Source organism: Nomascus leucogenys, chromosome 5 (genome assembly GCF_006542625.1).
Source record: "Nomascus leucogenys isolate Asia chromosome 5, Asia_NLE_v1, whole genome shotgun sequence".
Lineage (NCBI taxonomy): Eukaryota > Metazoa > Chordata > Mammalia > Primates > Hylobatidae > Nomascus > Nomascus leucogenys.
In genome coordinates, this window is record NC_044385.1 from 55,430,670 (window position 1) to 55,452,540 (window position 21,871).

Consider the following 21,871-nt stretch of genomic DNA (forward strand, 5'->3'; position numbering starts at 1 on the left):
ATGCACACACCAGGGCACCTTTCAGCTGCTTCCAGGGAGGGAGCATGCCATCTCTTCTGCTGGTCCTCTGCCCGTCTAATGCCATAGACACTCCTGTTTAGGTAGTTCCTTCTTGGGCACAGACATGAGCCCAGATGTTGGGCAGTGAACAGAACCACTTACATAGGTCACTTTTAGGCAAATCAAAATCTGTACCAGGCAGGTAGGAAAGACGGATGATTTCATGCCTTTACAGTCACTCTCCCTGGAGGAGGTTTTACTGGGAACAGGCCCAAGAGAAAGTGACCGGAGAGGAAGCCACATCTCCTTTTTGGGCAACTTTTAGGAAGCAGAGCACCCTCTACCCCACCCTATTTGCCAGGAATAATTTGGAATAATTCCTTTCTAAAAGCAGAGGATTGAAACACCGAATTCTGGTGTGCTCCTGCTGACTCAGGGGCTCAGAGCGTACCATGAGCTGATGTGACTAAACAAGAAATGTGTGTGAACGCATTTTGCAAACTGTAGCATGCTGTTCAGCTGACTGTTGATGCCAGGAAGGCTTTCAAAAGGACATGAGTGGCACCTCTTGGGGGGCATGCCCATAAGCCATTGAGCCCCTGAGAAGTCAGTGGATAGGCACGGGGCCCAGATTATATTTGGATCTGAAGCTACCTTCTCAGGCAATGAAGAAACCTTATACAATGAAGTTAATGTTACACAGCACTTGTCTTTCCAGGGCAGGATTCGCCTTCCAGCTGCCCAAAGGAGGCCTCCTGGTCACAGTATCACCTTGGGTCTGATTTAGCTCTTGCTGAGCCTGCTGAATTATTCACTAGCTATGGACACTAGCCCATCTCTAGGGTCCCAGTGGTGGGGTATCTGGAGAACTGTAAGGAAGAGGAAATGAAAAGGAAAAGTGAGAACTCCAGAATCAGACCTGGAGGGGGATCAAAGAGGACAAAAGCAGCAGGGGGCAGGAGGCCTCTAGGTTGGCCTCTGGAAGATTTGGGAAATGGGCTAGGGGTCCAAGAGCCTGTCCTTGGACAGAGAACGGAGGTAGGAAAGGCTACTGTCCCCAGAAATGACACTCACTTCCCCCAACTCCCTACTGCAGCTCAGGAGAGTTTCTGATTGCCTAGGAGCCTAGAAGGAATGCAATGGGGTGTGTACATTCGTTCAGTTTTGCTTCTATTTCAGAGCCCTCTGCTCTGTGGGGTATACAGGGAAAGCCCAAAATGTGCCTATGAAAAGAAGAGGCAGAAGCAGGGATCAGGTTAATGATACTGTATTTCCATTGCCTCATCTGGCACCCCAGAGGGGACTGGGGTCACGTTTCTCATTTCAGGGATGTGGCAGATCCAGGGAAGAATGTGCTGGGTAGCTGGGGAGACCTGAGCCAACTCCCATGACCCAGCCCACATCATCAGTGCCGGCTCCTTGCCGTCTGGAACCTGATGACAGACAGCTCCTCTTGCTGACTGCTACCAGCTCTGGCATAGGGGTCTGACACCTGAACCCTGAGCGCACCTTCCCCTTGGGCAGCCTTGGAGACCCCAGACAGATACCTGTCTGGCCTCTCCCACCTGTGTCTGCAGACAGACAGCTTGTCTCCCACCAAGTTTTGCCTGAGCTTAGGGACAAAGGCGTCAACAAGGCATGACCTCACATCTTGGCTAGGTAACTTGGAAGTTATCTAATTTTGCCCCCTCTATCCTGGCGATTTCTGTACTCCCAGATGCCAGAGCTAATCTGGAGAATACTGGATATTTTCTTTTTTTTTTCTCTTTCTGAGACGGAGTTTCGCTCTTGTTGTCCAGTCTGGAGTGTAATGGCGTGATCTCAGCTCACTGCAATCTTCACCTCCCGGGTTCAAGCGATTCTCCTGTCTCAGCCTCCCAAGTAGCTGGGATTACAGACGCCCACCACCATGCCCAGCTAATTTTTGTATTTTTAGTAGAAACGGGGTTTCCTCATGTTGGCCAGGGTGGTCTCGGACACCTGACCTCAGGTGATATGCCTGCCTCAGCCTCCCAAAGTGCTGGGATTACAGGCATGAGCCACCATGCCGGGCCGATATTTTCAATCTAGAAATAAAGTCAGTGGGTGTCAGTGGGGAAAAGATGCATAAAGGCTAATTCTAGAGGCCAGTTACCTGCTGGCTGATTCTGTCTGAAAAGTCAAGAGGACGCTGCAGCTTATGATCTCTGGTGTTAGAGCTTTAGGTCAGAAACAGAGTCCTCACTTTGGGCCCCTCTCCTAGTCGGACAGGACCCCTACAAGGCAAGGGCTTCACCCGAACATGAGGAATTCAAATCAGACTAAAGGAAGAAACTTCTCGGATCTCCAGGGACATACAGCTGTGCTGGGACCCCAAGGCCTCTGGGGAATAGGGGCTTTGAGTCACTGAGATAGGAAGCAGCAATTCATGGCAAATCACACAGCTGCCCTGCCCTGGCCTGGCAAGCCACTGGCAGCACAGGCACGCCCTTGAAAGGCTCCTCTGAGGCTGCTGGTCTGGCTGCCTCTGGCTCACCCTCTGCCCAAGGGACCTTTCTATGCAGAGAGGAAGAAAGAAGGGCAGAAGAGATGAGATGGGACGGAGGAGGGGAACAGAGGAGGCAGTTGCCCTCCACCACTCCTGGGTGTGAGGGAGGGCAGGCCGGCAGAGGCTGGCGCATGTACCTGCGTGGTGGTGTGCTCAGAAGGTGGATGCATTCGTGTGAACAGGCAGTGTGGCCCGTCTGGGCCCCTTCAGCCCCCCATGCAACCTGGCCTACAAGTTCAGATACACCAGGGGCCCCCACGGCTGGCTGGCTGAGCGGTCATGTTTGGAAACCTCTCTCAGCAGAGCCCGCCCCACCCACCTCTGAACCAGCAGACTCCCAGACATAAACAAACCAAGGCCCCTGGGCAGCTGCCAAGATCTGTCTTCTTGGCAAGAGCCAGGGGTTGGGGGGGCCCCTCAGTCACCATCCTTCAGAGTAAACAGGGGTGCTTATTTATGCTGGGGCAGAGAAGAAATCTTGTTGGATAAATCTGGTGTGGGAGTGGATGGAGAGCACAGGGCATTCAGAGGCTGCTCTCGCTTAGGTGATGGGCTGAACTCCACTGGTTTCCCTGTCTGGAGCCTGGAGATAACACCATGAGGCCACAGGGAAGCATCCAGTCAGGACATTGTCATCTCTCCACCCTCCTCACTTCACCCACAGCACGACTGGGGAGATCTTGACCCTCTCTTCCTTCCTGCCTGCTCTCAAAGCGGGGCCTGTCATAAGAGTCCTCCTGTCCCCAGCACCTCCACAGAGTCTCCTGAAGCTGTCCAGAAGCCCTCCCAGCTCTGCCCCATGCTGCTTCTCAGCCACACTGCAGGAGGGGAAGGGGTGAGCAGGACACAGTCAGGGGCTGGCTGGCTGTAAACCCAGCACTCCTGCGCTGCGTCCCCTTCCTGACACTCCATGCACAAGCCCAGGGGTCAGCTGGGGAGAGGTTCTGAACAAGGAGAGAAGGGAATGATGCCTAACCAGGCCTGGGAGAGATGAGAGAAGGGGAATACAACTCTCTGACCCTACGTTTTCCAGGAACTGCTGTTAAAAAAAAAAAAAAAGAAGAAGAGGGAGAAGAGGGTGGGGACCTCATCTGTTTTCTGAGGAGCCACGTGGCCCAACGCCATCTCCACTGGACGTATAAGCAGTGGTTCCCTCTCTAGTCTCCAGGGCTTGTGCCTCCCAGAGGCTAAGGCAACACATGGATGAAAAACCTGCATTCTCTAATCACCTGCCAATGCCCAAGTGCACCCACAATTGATGACAATTTTTTCCCCACTTCACAAATCTAAGACATAGACAGCAGTTACTTTTCTGTGTCGCATACATACTAGAAAGCAGAATGGCGAGGCGGAGATGACGATTTTTTTTAAATGGAGATGGGGTCTCAATCTGTCACCCAGGCTGGAGTGCAGTGGTGCAATCACGCCTGACTGCAGCTTCAACCTCGTGGGCTCAAGTGATCCTCCTACCTCAGCCTCCCAAGTAGCTGGGACTACAGGTGCACGCTACCACACCCGGCTAATTTTTAAATTCTTTTTGTAGAGACAGGGTCTCACCATGTTGCCCAGGCTGGTCTCAAACTCCTAGGCTCAAGTGATCCACCCATCTCAGCCTCCCAAAGTGCTAGGACTACAGGCAGGAGCCACCGTGCCCAGCCAACAATGTTTTGTTTTTGTTTTTGTTTTTAAACAGGGAAGTAATTGAAGGCACAACCTCAAAGACAACTAAGTGGATCTAGCAGGAACAACCAACAGCCAAATTACCATTACCAAGGCTGAGCTGCTTCCCTGGACCATGAGCCCCTATCTGTCCCCCGTCACACCCTGCTCCCCTTGGGGCTTGAGGTCTCCTACTTTCTTGGGGTGGGGCTGGGGTGAGCCTCTCCAGGACAGCTGAGGAACTTTAGCTGCCTCCAGGGTGTTTCGGTAACTCAACCCCGCCAGGGCTGCTCTGGTCCGAAAGCCAGCTGGTGAGTTCTAAACAATGGCAGGGGGTGTGGGGAGTGGGGGAGGCTTATGAATTAAAAATAGATGCTAGTAACCGCCAGGGATCTTGCAGAGAGCATGTGGGGCTGTGTTTACTAGGGAGAGAAGAATACCTCCTATTCATGCCCAGAGACCAGGGCAGAACCACTACTGCTTCTCACACCAGCCCAGGGCCTCTGAGTCTGGGGGAGTCAGCTGACAGAGCAGGGTTTACCGATGGCTGGAAGACCTTTTTCCTCTGTGACAGGGAAGCAATCTTTCTCTCTTCAGGACCCCCAGGGACACGCCCATTCCTGGAAGGACAGCACCAGGTCAGGAAATCTATGCAACTGAAGGGGAAATAGCAACCAAGAGATAAAATCATCCCTCTCGGGCTGAGGCAAACCTGCTTTCCATAGACTGCATAAAATGGTCCCCAGCCGGGTTCAGTGACGTCGCCTCTCAGATGAGTCTTGGGTACAGACTAGGATCCCTTGTCTCCCTGCCAAGACCTAGCTGGGTGCCATAGGCAAGCAGTCTCTTGATTCCTCTAGGCCTTAGTCTATTCATCTGTAAAATGGAGATAACACCTGCTCTGCCAACTTCACAGGTATGTTATAAAGATCAACTAGGCCATACACCTAACAAAGCTGAGGGTTCTAAAGAAGGATATAAAATAGTCACAAGAACAACCATTTCCCCCATGATCACCCTAAACCCAGGGAACCGTCCCCTCATCAGGTCACCCAAAGTGTCTGGGTCTCGTCTTCCATAAGCAGCAAAAAAAGAGTTCCTCCCTCCCATCTGGATATCTTGGGCACAGTGAGCCACATGGCAGAGCCCCACAGAGAAGCTCCCCAGCTAATGAGCCTGCCCCGCTTCCCCCAGGCCCTTGCAAACATCCACAGTCCTTCACCAGCTTCCAACAGTGCCCACCACCCACCCCAACATCTTCCCCCTGCTCAGGAGGTCTTCATGGGAGCCCTACGCAACCAAAGACAGCAAGGTTCACGTTTTCCTTCCTCATAAAATAGCTGCATACCGGAGACTCCTGCTTGACAGGATTTTTCTAATTTGATTTTTAAAATGTATTCATTGACTCACCCATGAGAGGTGGGCCTGGCTGCCTCTACACGCAGAGTGTCTGCTCATTAAGGGCTGAACAACCTGGTTCATTCTGCTGGGCTCCTCCAGCTCTCAATTTCACAAAGCCACGCCACCCTTTTAGCCAACGTGTGCAGAGCTCCTCACTCTGAGAACAGACTTCTCCCCAGTGGAGGCTAGGCTTGCAAATGGTTCAGTCCCATCATTTTAAATACTATCTATATGCTGACAACTCCCAAATTTATGCCTCTAGCTTGGATCTCTCCCCAGAACTCCAGACTCGTACAGCTGACTGCTTATTTGGCATTTCCACGTGGACGTTTAATAGCCACTTCAAACTGAAGGTACCCCAAACCTAGCTCTGATTTCTGCGCCCCACCCCCCGCCGCCCGCCTCACACCCCTTGCCAGGTACTCATTCTATTTACCATCTTCCTTGACTCAGTTATTGGCCATTTCTTCTTTCCGGCTGCCAGGCCGCAAATCTGTGAACCACATTTGACTCCTCTCTTTCTGTCATGCCCACATAGAATCATCAGAAATCTTTGTGGCTTGATCTTTGAAACCAATCCAGAATCCAGCTACTCTGCCCCACCCCCAGAGTAGTTCAACAGCTTCTGAACCAGATGCCCTGCTCACACCCCGTTCACAGCACTTCGGGAGGCCGAGGAAAGCCTGATCACCTGAGGTCAGGAGTTTGAGACCAGCCTGGCCAACACGGTGAAACCCCATCTCTACTAAAAATACAAAAATCAGCCGGGCGAGGTGGTGGGAGCCTGTAATCCCAGCTACCTGGGAGGCTGAGGCAGGAGAATCACTTGAACCCAGGAGGCAGAGGTTGCAGTGAGCCGAGATGGGTGACAAAGCAAGACTCCATCTTAAAAAAAAAAAAAAAAAAAATTGGGATGTCTTCACCTGGCTTAGCTATCTCACAGGATTGCTTTAATGAATTCATGAAATGATGTCTACAAAAGCACCTTCTACGTTGGAAAAGTGCAAAACCAAACCTGAGCTGCTATACAGTGCCAGGCACACAGCATACACACAAATGCTTGTTGAATGAATGAACATCCAAACATTTTCAAATGTAAACATGCACAAGAACTTGAGAAACAGTCTGTGTTGATGAGAGGACAATTTAAAAATGTATGTGGAGATGGATCTGCTCTGGTGATCATCTAAGGTAAAAACAACTTTATATCAGAGTTTCCCTTGGAACTCTGATGCTGGAAAATCCATGGAGCCTCACATCCCCCAAATGTAGAATTGTTTGGTCTTCCATCATGTCTCCTTCTCTCACTTCCACTTGAGCTGTCTTCTCTTTCATCCGCCCTCCCACTGGACCTTCCAGACTCCTCCTTCCACAACAAACAAGCTGCCTCCTGCCCATAGTCAGGCACTTGGGCCCCTGCAGGCTCTTATTGCAGCTCCACTTGCCCTGGAGCCCCAATTAATCGCAGTGATTTTTTCTTCCTCTTCCTCCCTCATTTTGTGCCCTCTGGAGATGGGACCAGCATTCTACTGTACTCAGTGTTGCTTCAGCCTGGCCTTCTTTGAGGTCCCTGCCATTGCACTCTTCTCCCCCACCCTCCAGTCATCAAAGCTACCTGCTGCCCTCCTTCCTGACCACTGTCCAAGGGGGCAGCTCCATGTCATGTGGACAGCCCATCCCACAACCTAGCCTCTCAGCTCTTGCCACTGCAAATTATCTTTCCATTCATTCCTTGTCTGCCATGCTCTATGAGTATACTCTGACCTTTGTCTTCCCTATCCCACACCCCAAATCGTAAACTCCAATGCCCTCTCCTGTCTCTCTCCTCTTTATTCTTAATGTACCTGCTCCCTCACTTCCTCAGTACCCCCATCTCCTTTTCTCCACATTCATCAGCCTTCTCCTATCCCCACCTCCTTCTCTGCTAGCCAAGGTTTCAAGGTGCAACCTTTTGAGCATTCTCTCACCCAAACAAACCCCCAACTCCTTTGTCACCCTTACATGCCCTCCCAGCAACCCCCAACCCTGGATTAGCCTGATAATCGTTCAGCTCTGTTCCTACCCTCTGGCTAGGACCACTAGAGAGAAAACAAATCACAACCACTAGGGTGCTGCCAGCACAAATTACGAGCCTCTACAACACCAGACAGGTCACCCGTGAGTTCCTGCTCAGAGCCTTGCTCTGCCCCAAGCCAAATCTTTGCTGCCCTCCTCAAGCCAGCCCTTCCCACCTCCCCTCCTACTCTCAATAAACACTTGCACCTTTGGTTTCTTCCCCCATAGAAAATAAAAACAAAGTAAGAATTCATTTCTGCCTCCCAGAGGTGACTCTTTGTGACCAAGGACGATGCTGACTTCTAGATTTCACACCCTTTCACCTACTCACTGACCTCACCCCAGTGAGAATTCCCCTTCCACACTGCTATCTTCGATCTCTCCCTAATAGGGACCTCTCCAGCCAACATAGAGGTGGCCTCAGGTGCTTCCCAAATTAAAAAAACCAACAAAACCAGACTGCCTCCACCTGATGCCTTCCTTCTTCCCAGCCAAGCTACACACCTGCCTCCACTTCCACCCTCTCCTTAATCCACAGAAACTGGCTTCAGGCCATGGTTCCCAATGACAGCCACTGCTTGCTACTGCCTATGCACATTTCCAAACCCAGATGTGACCTGCCCCTTCTATGCACTTCACTCTGATTACTTCCTCCTCCTTCAAGCTCATTTTCCTTTTGCTTTGCTGCAAGTTTACTTCTATCCATCTGACTGCTCTCTCTCAGGCTCCTGGTGCTTGGCCTGTCACTTACATGTCAGTTGGGTCTGTCCACGGCCTCCTTCTCATTCGACACATCCTCCTTTGAAGATCTCACCCACACCCATGATTTCAACCTCAGTGCCAGCTCCCAGAGCACTGGCCCCGGCCCAGGCTCCTTCCCTCACAGACCCAATTACCAGCTGGTCCTCCCTAGCTGGACAGCTCCCAAAGGTACTCGCAACTCAACAGGTCCAAAACTGAACTCATCACCTTCCCCCCAAAACATCCTCCTTCTCCTTTGATTCTTCAACTAGAAAATTCCCCCATTTCTAAAGCCGCTAAGCCCATAACCTTAGAATCATCCTCTATGTCTCCCTTTCCTTTGCCTCCTCTTCGCTTTCTCACCTACTACTTCTGACTTTCACTTCCAAATGTTTTCTGCACTTGGCGCCTTCTTTCCATCCCCACTGCTGCAGCCTAGACTACTGCACTAGCTCCAAAGTCTCCTTGACTCCCGTCCTGCACTCCCTTCCCAATTTACTGCTTTTTTTTGTTGGTTTTTTTCATTTTTTCTTTTTTTTTTTTAAGACGAAGTCTCACTCTGTCTCCCAGGCTGGAGTGCAGTGGCTCGATCTTGGCTCACTGCAACCTCTGCCTCCCAGGTTCAAGCAATTCTCCTGCCTCAGCCTCCTGAGTAGCTGGGATTACAGCCGCCCACCAACATGCCCAGCTAATTTTTGTACTTTTAGTAGGGACGGGGTTTCACCATGTTGGCCAGAGTGATCTTGAACTCCTGACCTCACGTGATCCGCCCACCTCGGCCTCCCAAAGTTCTGGGATTACAGGTGTGAGCCACGTGCCTGGCCCCAATCTACTCTTTATATTGAGACCTAGAGAGACCTCGTCCTGCCAGTTTCCTGCCTAGCACCCTTTGATAGCTTCACACTACTCCCAGAATCAACATGGCAAGGCCTTTGTGATGTGGCCTCTGCCTACCTGTCAATCCCCAAAAGTGCTAGATGCTCTGGCTATAATGAACCCCCAGTAGCCCCTAGCACCAGCTTGTGTGCTTTTGTACATACTATGCTCTCCCTTCCCCCTTCCCCTCTCCCAGTCCTTCCCTGGCTAAATTATTCCAGATTCAGCTCAACGGTTTCCTCAAACAGGTCTTTGCCAGCTCCTCGCTCTCTCAAGTCCCCTCTCCCTTGAAGCTCCCACAGCAGCTCCCATCTCTCTGTCCATTCACCCACTCATACCCCCTCTAGAGTGAGCTCCACAAGGACAGCAACACTGGCTTGTTCATTCTTATAGCACAAAATAAGAATTCAATAGATACTTGTTATATGAATAAAAGAACGAATATATAAATTCATGAAGTGCGAAACTAGCTTTTCTCTTTCCCAAATCACCCTTCGTGGATTCCCTATCTTCTCTGGTTGGTGCCAATAGTAAAGATGATACTACGCCAGGCTCTATTCCAAGTATTTTGTATATATTAACTCATTTAGTCCTACAACTGTACTATTATTATCCTCATTTTCAATGGGTGAAACAAGCATAAAGAGGTTAACTGAGTAAGTGGCAGAATCAGAGTTGCTTCCAGTCTGTGCTTTAAACTGCTATACCTATTGCCTCTTGATAGCCCATTTAAGGAAAACAAGTCAACATTAATATCAGCATAAGCAAAACACAATTTTGAGAAACAAAGCCCTAAGGAAACAAAAATTAGCCATCGTAGGAATCATCTCTTGTTTTTGGCCTAGTCATACCTGACTCCTTTAACCAAGGCAGATAACTCTGCAGGCGGCAGGGTGTCAGTATCTGCCACGGAGGGCCCCTGGCTCAGCTCCCCAGATCTCAAGGCCCCTCAGCGGATGGCCCTTGCCTCTGAGTCTCCCCTTGCCCCAGAAGGCCCATCTCACCTTGTCCCCGATGCCTTCGGCCTCCTCAGCCAGGAGGTACACGTTGCTGCCGTCGGCCAGCAGCAGAGCAGTGTCGGTGGTGGAGGAAGAGCGGGGACGGCACTGGTGCTGGTGCAGGATGGCGGCCAGGCTGCTGTCCTGGGGGGCCTTGCGCAGCAGGTGAGGGCTGCCACGTTGGGGCTCCAGGGAGCTACTCTTGGTGCGCCGGCTGCTGCTCCCGCTGCTGCCGCCCCCACTGCTGCTGTGCAGGCTGGCGCCCCGCTTAATGGAGGGCCGGGAGCGGATCTGCTGCAGCACACGGTTGAAGGCGGTGGGCCGGGCGGGCAGATCGTGCAGGGACATGGCGTAGGAGACGCGGTGCATCTCCGGAGAGCGCTCCTTCTCATCTGGGGAGTCATGGTCGGACATACCCTGCTGCTGCTGCTGCTGCTGGGAATCCTGAGACGTCTGGTGCTCCCTTTCCCGAGACCGACGGCGGCTGTGGAACAGGTGCTTCAGACCGTGGCCAAACATGGAGCCCTCTGACAGCTGCTGGATTTTCTTAAGGGGGAGAGATGAAGAACCCTGGTGAGTGGAAAGCTCTTGATTGCCTAGTCAGTAGGGGGGTGAAGGTGAAGGGTCTGTCCTTGGTAGACTGGCCTAGCTAATGCAGCCATCTGAACCTGGAAGATCTCTGTGGATGGCCTGTTGTGCATAAAGGGTCACTTTGCGAAAAGGTTGCACCCCAGACCCATCCTTTCATTCTGAAAGAAATGTGCCCCCACAGTTTTCCATGGGACATTCCTAATCAAAATGAAGGTTCAGAGTTTCCAGGAATGATGCTCTCAGGGCTTCAGTCTGGGGCTTAATGGCATACACAGGTATCACTTGGCTCATGGGGTTGTATCCCTCTAGATTGATCCCCACCCCCAGTCCTTCCCTCCTTCCAAGTTAGACATCCCTTCAAGCTGTACTAGTTCTTTCAGTCCACCAAGCATCGATTTCCAAAGTTGCCTAATTCCAACATTCCCCCAGGAAAATCAGGGTCATACAATCAAGTTATACTGTTGTAGCAGACACTGCTAATTGCCTACCCAATATCTATTTTTCTTTCTTACCAACCAAACTGCAAGGACGTAACTCACCTTGCTAAAAATTCCTGCTTCATCAGACTCCCTTGCAGCTAGGAGTAGCCACATGACACAGTTTGGGCCAACGAAAAGCAAGGTGAGAGCTTCTGGGAGCACTTTTGCTTTCCTGATAAAGGCATTGGCCCTTCCCAAATCTTCCCATCTGGAATGGGAACGTAGTGCCTGGAGATGCAGTGGCCGTTCTGCAACCACAAGATGACATGGTTGATGATGAGGGTCTGCACACAGATGGTGGAGCCCAACGGACAGGCCTGGAAACTTGAAGGTCTATGGAGCCACCAAACCAGTTGTGAACACCTATCCTGGGATTCTTGTTGCATGAAATAAACCTATCTTTGTCTACACAACTCTAGTATGATTTTCTGTTATTTGCAACCAATTTCATTCCTGATATGGTTGGCAATGAAATAAACTTTACTTCTATGAGCAAACCTTGTGACATAGTAATGTGACCAATTCTTTAGCATACACATCAGAACAAGCTATCCAAATGAATGTCTTTCCCCTTAGACCCAAAGCATAGAGGCCCTGCAACCCGGTGCTGCCCAGGCCACAGCCTTTCCTCTTAGGCTTGTCGCTGAGATTCTCCAGCTGCTCTTCCGGCAAGACTGCTCACAAGAGGGGCAGCTGGATGGCCTGCCAGGGCGAGCAACTATGGTATAATTCCAGACAGCTGCTTCTGTCAGGGGACGGCTTATCTGGCCAGGCTGAGCCCTCTATGAGAGCTTTGGAGCCGCTGGAAGGAGGGGTGAGACTTGGAGGACCAGGAGACACCTCACATTCTGCAGCTCCTTAGAGGAAAAGTCAGGACCGAGCCATTTGGGACTCAATGAGCCATAGCAGGATTTCCTGTGAGGAACAACCCACAATCTTACCCAGTCATTTAAAAAATGTTCCAAAAAATTACACAGGCTGGATTTTCTTCTTTTTTTTCCCTAGAAACAAACTTATAGAGCAGAAAATCTAGACCATATAGAAACCAAGAAAAAGCAACCTGACATCCTCTGAATGAGCTGATCCCACTCTTAGGTTACTTTACAACTCAGCCTTGAGTTTGTGCAGATGGCTGCGCTTACAGCTGGATACAAATAACTATACTATTATGTATTTGTGTAAAATTTTAGGATTTTCATTTTTCACCTCATTTGAGTATCCCCAGAATCCTCAAAGTAGGTGAGGCCCTTACATCACCCATTTTACAGACCAGATAAATTACATCATCACAACTCATCACGAACTAACGGTTTTTCGTTTTAAAGGAGCTTTGTATCCTGCATTATCCCATTTGATTCTCCTAAATAGTAACAAAAGCAACAACCGGAACATCTCCATTTAGAGATGAGGAAATTAAGGCTACCACGATTCCTTCTCAAGAACTGAATTCTGGGGCAGCCCTTGAGATGTTAAGTTACACAATGCCAGCTTTTCCCACAGGAGTTACCATCCCCTGGGGGCCAGCTTGAGGCAGGGTCACAAAGCTCACCTGATCTGTGCTGGGGAGAACCAAGATGTCAACTCTGCCATGGACTTGGAACGGGCCAGATCCTGCAGCCTTCAGACCAAGGATGTGCCAGGACACCTCCCTCTTCCCCAGGCCCAAGCTGATGCGAGACCTCCCTCCAGACACTGTGATGGGGCCAGCTGGCTCTGGCATTTGCCCAGCTGCCTCTGCCAAATCGTCACATTCCATAACATGAATTGTCTTTCTAGCGTTCTATTCCAGGTCCCTTCCTCTTCTCCCCCCATTCCTAAACTGGCTTCTCCAACACTGAGGATCCACTCAGGCAGAAAGAGTTTCCCTTCTAAAGACTTCAGCAGAGGTCCTAGAGTTCTGAGGCATTTCCTCTCCCCTATCCCTGGGAGGCCGGTGGAGGTGCCAGGGAGAGCTACGGCGGCCACCAGTGTCTGCCATATTGCCTTGGAGCCTAAAATCCTTGGTCAACTTACTTTTAAAATTTATACAACAGCATTTTGCAAAGTGCGTTCCGATTTATACCGTCATTATAATCTGACACTGGCCTAATCTCAGGAGCTAGGAATGTGAGACATAGCATCAGTCTCTCTATTTTGCAGACGAAGAAACAGAGGCACAGCATGGCTAAGTGGCTCATCCAAGCCATACAGAGAAACCCCCGACTTCTAATTGAATTTACCTTCATGGGCCCATACACTGATTTCAAGACTTAAGATTTCAAGACTCAAGATTTAAAGTAGATAGGATATTTGCATGTGTCCCAGAATAGTATCAGAGGCAGGAGCAAAACAAAAACGCCTGGGTCAAGGGTTGTTAGGTCCCCTGAACTGCAGTTGTGACCTGCCCATCCCATGTTATAGGACAAGACCCTCAACTATAAAGTCTTTACTTCTCACCTCCCTGAGCTGTCCTGCAGCTGAAGGAAACCTAGGGAAAGTGACCAGGAGACCCCAGGACCTTTGTCCCAGCAGACCGAGGAATCTATTAAAGTCTGTGGCAGGCAGGAGGGAAATAACAAAAAGGAAGTCAAAGAACAATGTGCGGAGAGAGGAGATTGCTCCAAATGAAGGGGTTTTTCCTCACTGATAAGGTGCGAGGCGGGAACAGCAAAGTGACGCAAGGGCTGGGCCGCTTCTGCATGTGGGTGTCAGGGAGGAGATGGTTAAGGAGTTTTGACATAACACAGTAAGTGTTTAAAAAAAAAAAAAACTCAGCACATACACATAACCAGCTACAAGTTTCAGAAGTGAGGAAAACCATGGTGACTAGCTTAAGGGAACTTAGCCGCCAACGCGGCAGAAAGCACCACCTGCTCTGACTAACAGGTTCCAGCTCCTAAAATGTCACTTGCTTTTCCACATTGACTTTTGCTTTTCCCTGGCTGCCAGAAACCATTTTGGTGGCCAGATGAAGCCACGTATGAGAGAGCTGAGATGCTTCAGAGTTAGAGGTGGCACACAAACAGGGCTTTCATGATCCATAAGACCGAAGCAAGAAGTGCCATCCCCAGAACTGGCCAGAAGGTAGTCAGAAAGGAGAGCCTCCCAGGGTGAGGTGCCCTGGGGAAGGAAGTGAGGGGAGTTGGCTGTCCCTCCCCTGGAACTATCTGAAAGAGCAGGAAGGACCCCATCTCCTTGGGTGGCATTATCCTTTCAGGAAGAAAGGGAGGACTAGATGGCTTCTGAAAGATCCTTCCTGAGAAGGCTGTGGTTTCTGAACAGTTGGGCTTCATCCGTCTTTCTCCCTGGGTGTGGGTCCCCCAAAGGGGAAGTTTGCTCCAAAATCTGCAAACACAGCTGCATGAATACAAAACTAAAATGCCTTGGGGTACAGTGTCATTAGCACCATCTGGTTAAAAATGACCAAAAGTGGTTTCTAATTTTTACAGGTCCCTGTGTTCTCAACAAATCCCAGGAAAGCTTAAAGTCACACTAATCTATAGCTAATTATCCCACCTGGCAGCTGACTGCATAGCCCTTCCTCCTACCTGGGTTTGAAACTCCTTCTGCCCTACCAACAGTTTGGCTGTGAGGGTTCAGTGGGGCGACTGGGTCACCCTGAGCCTTTGCCAGCCTAGGTCGCCAACGTTCCTCTATTTATAGGGTCTCTATGGAAACAGGGCCAGCATTAGAGAACTAATCACTGTAAAAACCCACAGAGTTCTACTCTTAGGATCCAAAGTGGATTGAAGAAGTCTCCAATTGCCCTTAAGAAGCTCTGGGTGGGGAGCCTGAGCGGGAGCAGGAGAGGAACCATTACTACAGGTTTGGCGCTGATGATCACAGTGGTGTACAGTAGGCAGCTGCAACTGTTCAGGCTCACTTGGAGTTTCTACTGGAAACCCAGTGATGAAAGGTTTTTGGAATCATTTATTTATTCCCCAGCCTCACAGATGAAATTTAAAACAAGTTCTCAACTCACGGGCACACAGGCAAATAATTCCCCCATTCTCACTTTTATTTTGATTCCTCTTTCCTTTATTGCTTAGATAATTCAGCCTGAAGCCAAAGCAAGTGGGAAAAGGTCACCTCATCCACCATGTCTTTAGGCAGAACTGATTCAGCACACACCAATATAGAAGACTTTTATTAAAGTTCCCAGCATGGTGTGCCCTCTCTCTGCCTCTTTGCATCCTACCTATCCTTCACCACCTCGCCACTCCATAAAGCCCTCTCTGATCACACCAGTCTGCAGCGATCTCGCCCTGCTCTGAACACATAAGCGCTCATTATCTGCACCACTCATTTTGCAATTAATCGTGTGCGGCCTTGTGACATCGCTTCTAGTGCTCACTCCAACTGTTATCCAACTTCTCACCTGCTGATGGATGGAACCCTTGATGACAATATGAGTGACTGGACAGCAGGAGCTACAGTGCCTGCATCTCTGTGTCCCTAACATTACCTGGCAGAGGCCTCAACACAAACATGGAAGATTGCTATGTAAATTATTTGTTCATTTGTTTTCTGAGCAGCCACTATCCAAGTCTCTACAAATCCATCTTACAAAGGTGATTTTAATCCTTAGATGACTACCTTTTCCAAAGACATAACCTTTCACAAAGATTTCAAATGCTCCAACAGCCTTTTCTTGTGTCTAACTCAGATTTCTCCTGCTACAGTTTAAACCCTCTTCTCACTCTATTATCTTAGTAACCGCCAAGATTGAGTTGGCTTGGAAGGAGATGAACACAGACCAAGGAGCCAGAATGTGTGTGATGTCTTCACGAATGGCTTAGGGAGGGCTCAGGTAGGGGCTCATGTCCTTACAGCCAGATTTGTTTTCCCTGGTGGACATCACTCAGTTAACCTGGCTGGAATAAGGAAGCCTTTAGTCACTTGGTTTAAAAGTAACTGTTCTTTTTTTTTTTTTGAGACGGAGTCTTGCTCTGTCGCCTAGGCTGGAGTGCAATGGCGTGATCTCGGTTCCCTGCAACCTCTGCCTGCCGGGTTCAGTCAAATCTCCTGCCTCAGCCTCCCGAGCAGCTGGGACTATAGGGGCGCACCACCATGCCTGGCTAATTTTTTGTATTTTTAGTAGAGACGGGGTTTCACCATGCTGGCCAGGCTGGTTTCAAACTCCTGACCTCATGATCCCCCCACCTCAGCCTCCCAAAGTGCTGGGATTACAGGCATGAGCCACCGCGCCCAGCCAAATAACTGTTTTTCTAGCACAGTCACAAAACATACCTGTTATCCTCCAACAGCTTTGTTCTAACTTCTTACACGAAGAGTGACTTAAGTGTTTGGCTGACAAAGGTGGACCCTGTCCAGCTAAGGCCTCATTCAAAAATGTACCATGCTAGTAGTCTATGGGGATTTCAAAGGCAGATGCCATTTCTTAAGGGAGAGATGAAAACAGAAATGAGTTTTGAGTTGGCCTTTAAGACCACCACTGAGAAGCTGCCTGAGCCCTTTTCCCCAGCTCCTGATAACCCCACACTTTGAAAACTTCAACCTAAAATTTAGGTCCTATCAGATGTTTCAACTCTTTGTTGAAGGAGATTCTTGTTAATGGGATTGGCAGTGAAGACATAATTAGATACACAAAAAGAAGCACATTCTGTAAATACTGAGCCTGCCAGACAGCTCCCACTAGAACAACTAGGGCAGCTGGGAATTAATCTAGAACTCAATATGTGGCAGGAGAACAGGGAGTTTCGTTTGCCACATGCTTTCCCATCGGTCACCAGTTCCCCCAGAGCCCACATACAGGGCTGCTCTGAATATTACCAAAGGCTGGAGGGGGTGGGCGTGGGGCAATCCTGGGCCTTCCAACCCTCTGCCTGCTTCATATAAGGTGCAAGTGGGACAAAACCGCTAACTTCAGCATTTGCGCTACCCTCCATTGTTCCTGACCATTCTAGTCAAACAGGGCAAAGACCCTATAAAAGCACTTGCTACCTCACTTCTCCCATTTAGAAAGCCCCTCTTCTCTTGTTTGGTAATAAATGTCCCACCCCCTTTAAAATCTTGCTCTAGGCCGTGCGCAGTGGCTCACACTTATAATCCCAGCACTTTGGGAGGCCGAGGAGAGTGGATCACCTGAGGTCAGGAGTTTCAGACCAGCCTGGCAAACATGATGAAACCCCATCTCTACTCAAAATACAAAATTAGCTGGGTGTGGTGGTGCATGCCAGTAGTCCCAGCTACTCGGGAGGCTGAGACAGGAGAATCGCTTGAACCCGGGAGGCAGAAGCTGCAGTGAGCCGAGATTGCACCACTGCATTCCAGCCTGAGGGAGACAGAATGAGATTCCATCTCAACAAAAAAAATGTTGCTCTAAACCCACCTCTGCAGAACACCTTTACTGATTAACCCCCATAAGTTTCTGATTGCACTGCGTGATGCTCTAAGTACCCTTTAACTTACGTGTATTTCCATGATGGTTTTCTTACAAGTATGTCATCCTATTTGACCTGGAGATCAGCTGGAGGTGAGGCCAAATAACTAATTTCCCATTTCCTTGTTTTTTGTTTTTGAGACAGAGTCTTGCTCTGTTGCCCAGGCTGGAGTGCAGTGGCGCGATCTCGGCTCACTGCAACCTCCGCCTCCCAGGTTCAAGCAATTCTCCTGCCTCAGCCTCCCGAGTAGCTGGGACTACAGGAGCCCGCCACCATGCCCAGCTAATTTTTTTGTATTTTTAGTAGAGATGGGGTTTCACTGTGTTAGCCAGGATGGTCTCGATCTCCTGACCTCATGATCCACCCATCTCGGCCTCCCAAAGTGCTAGGATTACAGGCCTAAGCTACCAAGCCTGGCCTCCCATTTCCTTGTTTTTAGGCATACTTCAATTCTACCTCCTCTGATAAAACTTATCCCAGGCGTCCGGCTCCCACCTGAGATTGCAGGAACCTTCAAGCCTTAACATATCTACTGGGCCTCAAGATGCAGCAGGCCCTCAGACAGCCATTGCAACCATCAGAACGCTCCTGGAGAGCCCCAGGGAACACACACATCTTCATTCCACCCACGTTCTTATGAAGTAGCTTATCTTCTCCTTCATTTAAAAAATGAAGAAACTCTCCACTCCTACTGCTTCACTTGACTAGCCTTAAAAAAAAAAAAAAAAAAGGAGAAACTGAGACCTATAAATTTTATCAAAACCCTGAGCCTTGAAAAAATACATATATAAGAAATAAACAAATAGAAAACAAGCAGGGGCTTCTCAGGAATGTCAATTTTTTTTTCGTGACTTGGGTAGACGAGGTGTCTGTTTTGCTTCTGTTATTTAAACTGCGTACATGTTTTCAGGCACTTTTATAAGCATGTTTCACAATTTAATTCAGCAGCACCTTTCCTGCTGAAGGTGGTACCTGCTGACTGCATGAACCCTTCCCTAGTGGGCTCTCTGCAGGAGCACTGAAGGAACACAGGCCACTCACAGGGGGAGGAAGCTGCCTGTGACCACCAGGAAAGGCAGAGAGCCAGCAGGGAGAACCACACAGGACTCAGTTGTGACTTTCTCTCAGATATCTGGCTTCGAATTATTTTTCCTGTTCTTCACTAAGTAGGCAGGAAGACCAGTGTATGGTGTGACTAGAACATGAGCTGGAACCCAAATGAGTCTTGAGTCAAAACTGCTTCAAACCAGGAGGGGAATGATGGAATTTGGAGCTCTCCCTTTTTCTTCAGGGAGAGATATTAATGCTGCTCAGAAATCTCCAGGGAAATTACTTAAAGGGGCTTTTGTGAGAAGAAAGAGAACCTTAGGGGAAGTCCAAGGGGAAAGCCCATGGCCAGCATCCCCAGACACCTCCTTTCAGGAGAGGCTCAATTCTTCCCACTGCACAAGGGGTGAGAGAGGTGGGGAGGTGAGTAATTTCCTCCCGTGCCTTCAGGCTTCCATCACATACCAGGATAGAACCAGCTCACTCTTATGCTTGGCCACTCATCCTGGGCCTCAGAAGTATCTACCACACGTTGTGGTTTTTTTTTTTTTTTTTTTTTTGGTGGTTGTTGTTGTTGTTGTTTTTAGATAGGGTCTTGCTGTGTAGCCCAGGCTGGAGTGCAATGGCATGATCATGGCTCACTGCAGCCTCAACCTCCTGGGCTCAGGCGGTCCTCCCACCTCAGTCTCCCAGGTAGCTGGGACTATAGGTGTGTGCCACTGCACTTGGCTAATTTTTGTATTTTTAGTAAAGACAGGATTTTACCATGTTGGCCAGGATGGTCTCAAACTCCTGGCCTCAAGTGATCCACCAACCTCGGCCTACCAAAGTGCTGGGATTACTGGCATGAGCCACCCACCGCTCCCGGCCCGTATGCTGTATCCTTAACAGGAATGTGTGCTCCCTGTCTGCAGTATTCCCCTAAGCGCCCCCTCTCCTCCCATATGCAATGGAACTGGGTTTTCTTGCTGTAGAATTCTGGTGTACTTTTGGTCAGCCAGCACTCTCTGTGGCTTAGCAACCCCAGCATCTCCTCCCAACAAGCAGGGAATCTGTTAGCAGCAAAAGACTGGGCAATAAGGACAAATGAATCGAAACATGAACTCAAGTGTTTCAACAGGAATCCAAGCTGCAAGTGCTGAAGAATGGGACTGAATTGTTGTGCTCCTGTTGCGGGAGTGTCTACTGATATTTTCCCCAAAGGTCCCACAGGCGTGTGGAACAGTTGAGAAGGCCCTCAATGTATCTGCATGAGCCCCCTGTGAGGTAATGTCCATTTTTAGGTTATTTTTCAATTACAGTTTTAAAATTGCTGCTTAACTACTACTTTTCACTGGCCCTTTCCACCCTATAATCACAGATCCCAGGACACTGCAGCAGAAATTTACAGTGTACAGTAAGATGGTCCACAGTGCTAAAGGACCAGAGGGAGACCATAGGAGCCCCTGAAACCACTAACTGTCACTAAACACCATTCAGATTTCTTTGGCAAAAATAAAAATTCTCTCCTCTTCCCCTACCTCCCCAACCTCTATGGAGGTGCTTTACACAGAGTCCTTTGTTATTATTATTATTTTTGCCCCTTTCTCAAGATGATTTCTTCCAATGTACTTAATTCATCACAGTGCCTGGAGCTGTCATGAGAAAACAGAAGTGGAACTAAGATACCAAAAGTTCTCATCTCCAAAGTTTAAAATGAAAACAAAAGCAAACCAGAACTGCTTATCTGCCTTGACCAAACACAGGTATCAGGTAGGGAGCATTAAAAATTAAACACCCTTCTGTGGTACCACCATCAAATCTAAAACAAGTCAACTTCCACCCAGTTCCAGAGTCAATAACGGAATTTTTCTATCATTGGAAAACCGTGCCAGCATTGGAAAACAACTTTTCCAACACTGGAGAGCAAGTTTGGAGGGGCTGGGCCCGGTGGCTCACACCTGTAATCCCAGCTTTTTGGGAGGCTGAGGCGGGAGGATCGCTTGAGCCCAGGAGTTCGAGACCAGCCTAGGCAATACAGCAAGACCCTGTCTCTACAAAAGATTTAAAAGTTAACCAGGCATGGTGGCGTGTGCCTGTAGTCCCAGCTACTTGGGAGGCTGAGGGTGGGGAGTCACTTGAGCCTGCGAGTTTGAGACTGCAGTGAGTCGTGGTCATGCTACTGCACTCTAGCCTGAGTGACAGTGCAAGACCCTGTCTCAAAATAAATAAATAAATAAGTTCGGACACACTCCGATATTCCTAGTCCCTTTCAGCAGAAAAAGGCTCAGAAAAGTTGAGTGATTTGCCCGAGACCACACAGCAAATCAAACTGTGAAAGTCCCCAAGTCACATCTGGTTGGAAGTCCCTTGCACCCGGTAGTAAACATGTTGTGATGAAGCAGACAGAGATAAACAGGAAAAGCCCTGCTTGTTTCCCCGTGCCCCCACAAGCAGCCTGCAGCTGGGTTTTCTGCTCCTTACTGGGTCCACATTGCTGGGTTCAGTGGTATGTTTTCTCTGGGGGTGGGCGGGGGGGGGAGGGTGTGAGGTAAGGGGAAAGCCTCCTTTTCTTGCACCTGATTTCAATTCTGGTTGAGGGCAGTTCGGCAGTTAATATCAAGTGTAAAGTCATTACTACATCTGCCCCTGACCAGAATGAGGGCACTGCCAAAAAAAAAAAAAAAAAAGAAAGAAAAAAAAGATAATACAGGAGAGTGGAAATGTGGCATCCCTTAAGGCGTCCCTCTACAGAGACACTGCAGCCCCCATGCCATGACCAATCCATCTTCCTCATGAAGGCAACTGGGGGAATAAATGGAGAAAGCAGTTTCCACTGCTGTCCTGAGTTGGAGAGTGGGGAATTTCCAAAGCTGCTTCTCACAGACTCAGCTGAGGGTCTCATCTGGTCAAAGAATCAGGGTTTGCTGGCCAGACTCATCTGGACCAGCTCAGAATGAGGCTGAAGTCTGCAGCAGAAGGCTAGCCTCCTCCCCACAGCAGCATTCAAGGGACCCCTTCCCCCTCACCATCTCACTTAAAACAGGAACTACACCTCCTGACCACATGGGATGGACTCGGGGGTGACAGCAGAGATAAACACCAAGGACTCCCTGGGCCTGGCAAAAGCTCAAG

General features: G+C 49.3%; 1 protein-coding gene across 3 annotated transcripts in view; it reads right to left on the minus strand.

Annotated features, from left to right (window-relative positions):
* Positions 1-21,871, minus strand: part of TMCC2 (transmembrane and coiled-coil domain family 2) — a 45,293-nt gene that overhangs the window by 20,971 nt on the left and 2,451 nt on the right. For 2 of the 3 annotated variants that reach the window (XM_030813126.1, XM_030813128.1), the window contains exon 2: positions 10,264-10,803. In XM_030813126.1, the coding sequence (XP_030668986.1) occupies positions 10,264-10,803 (540 nt within the window). Of the gene's footprint in view, positions 1-10,263; positions 10,804-11,387; positions 11,576-21,871 lie in introns of all 3 variants that reach the window. The other variant, XM_030813127.1, reaches the window with a different exon arrangement.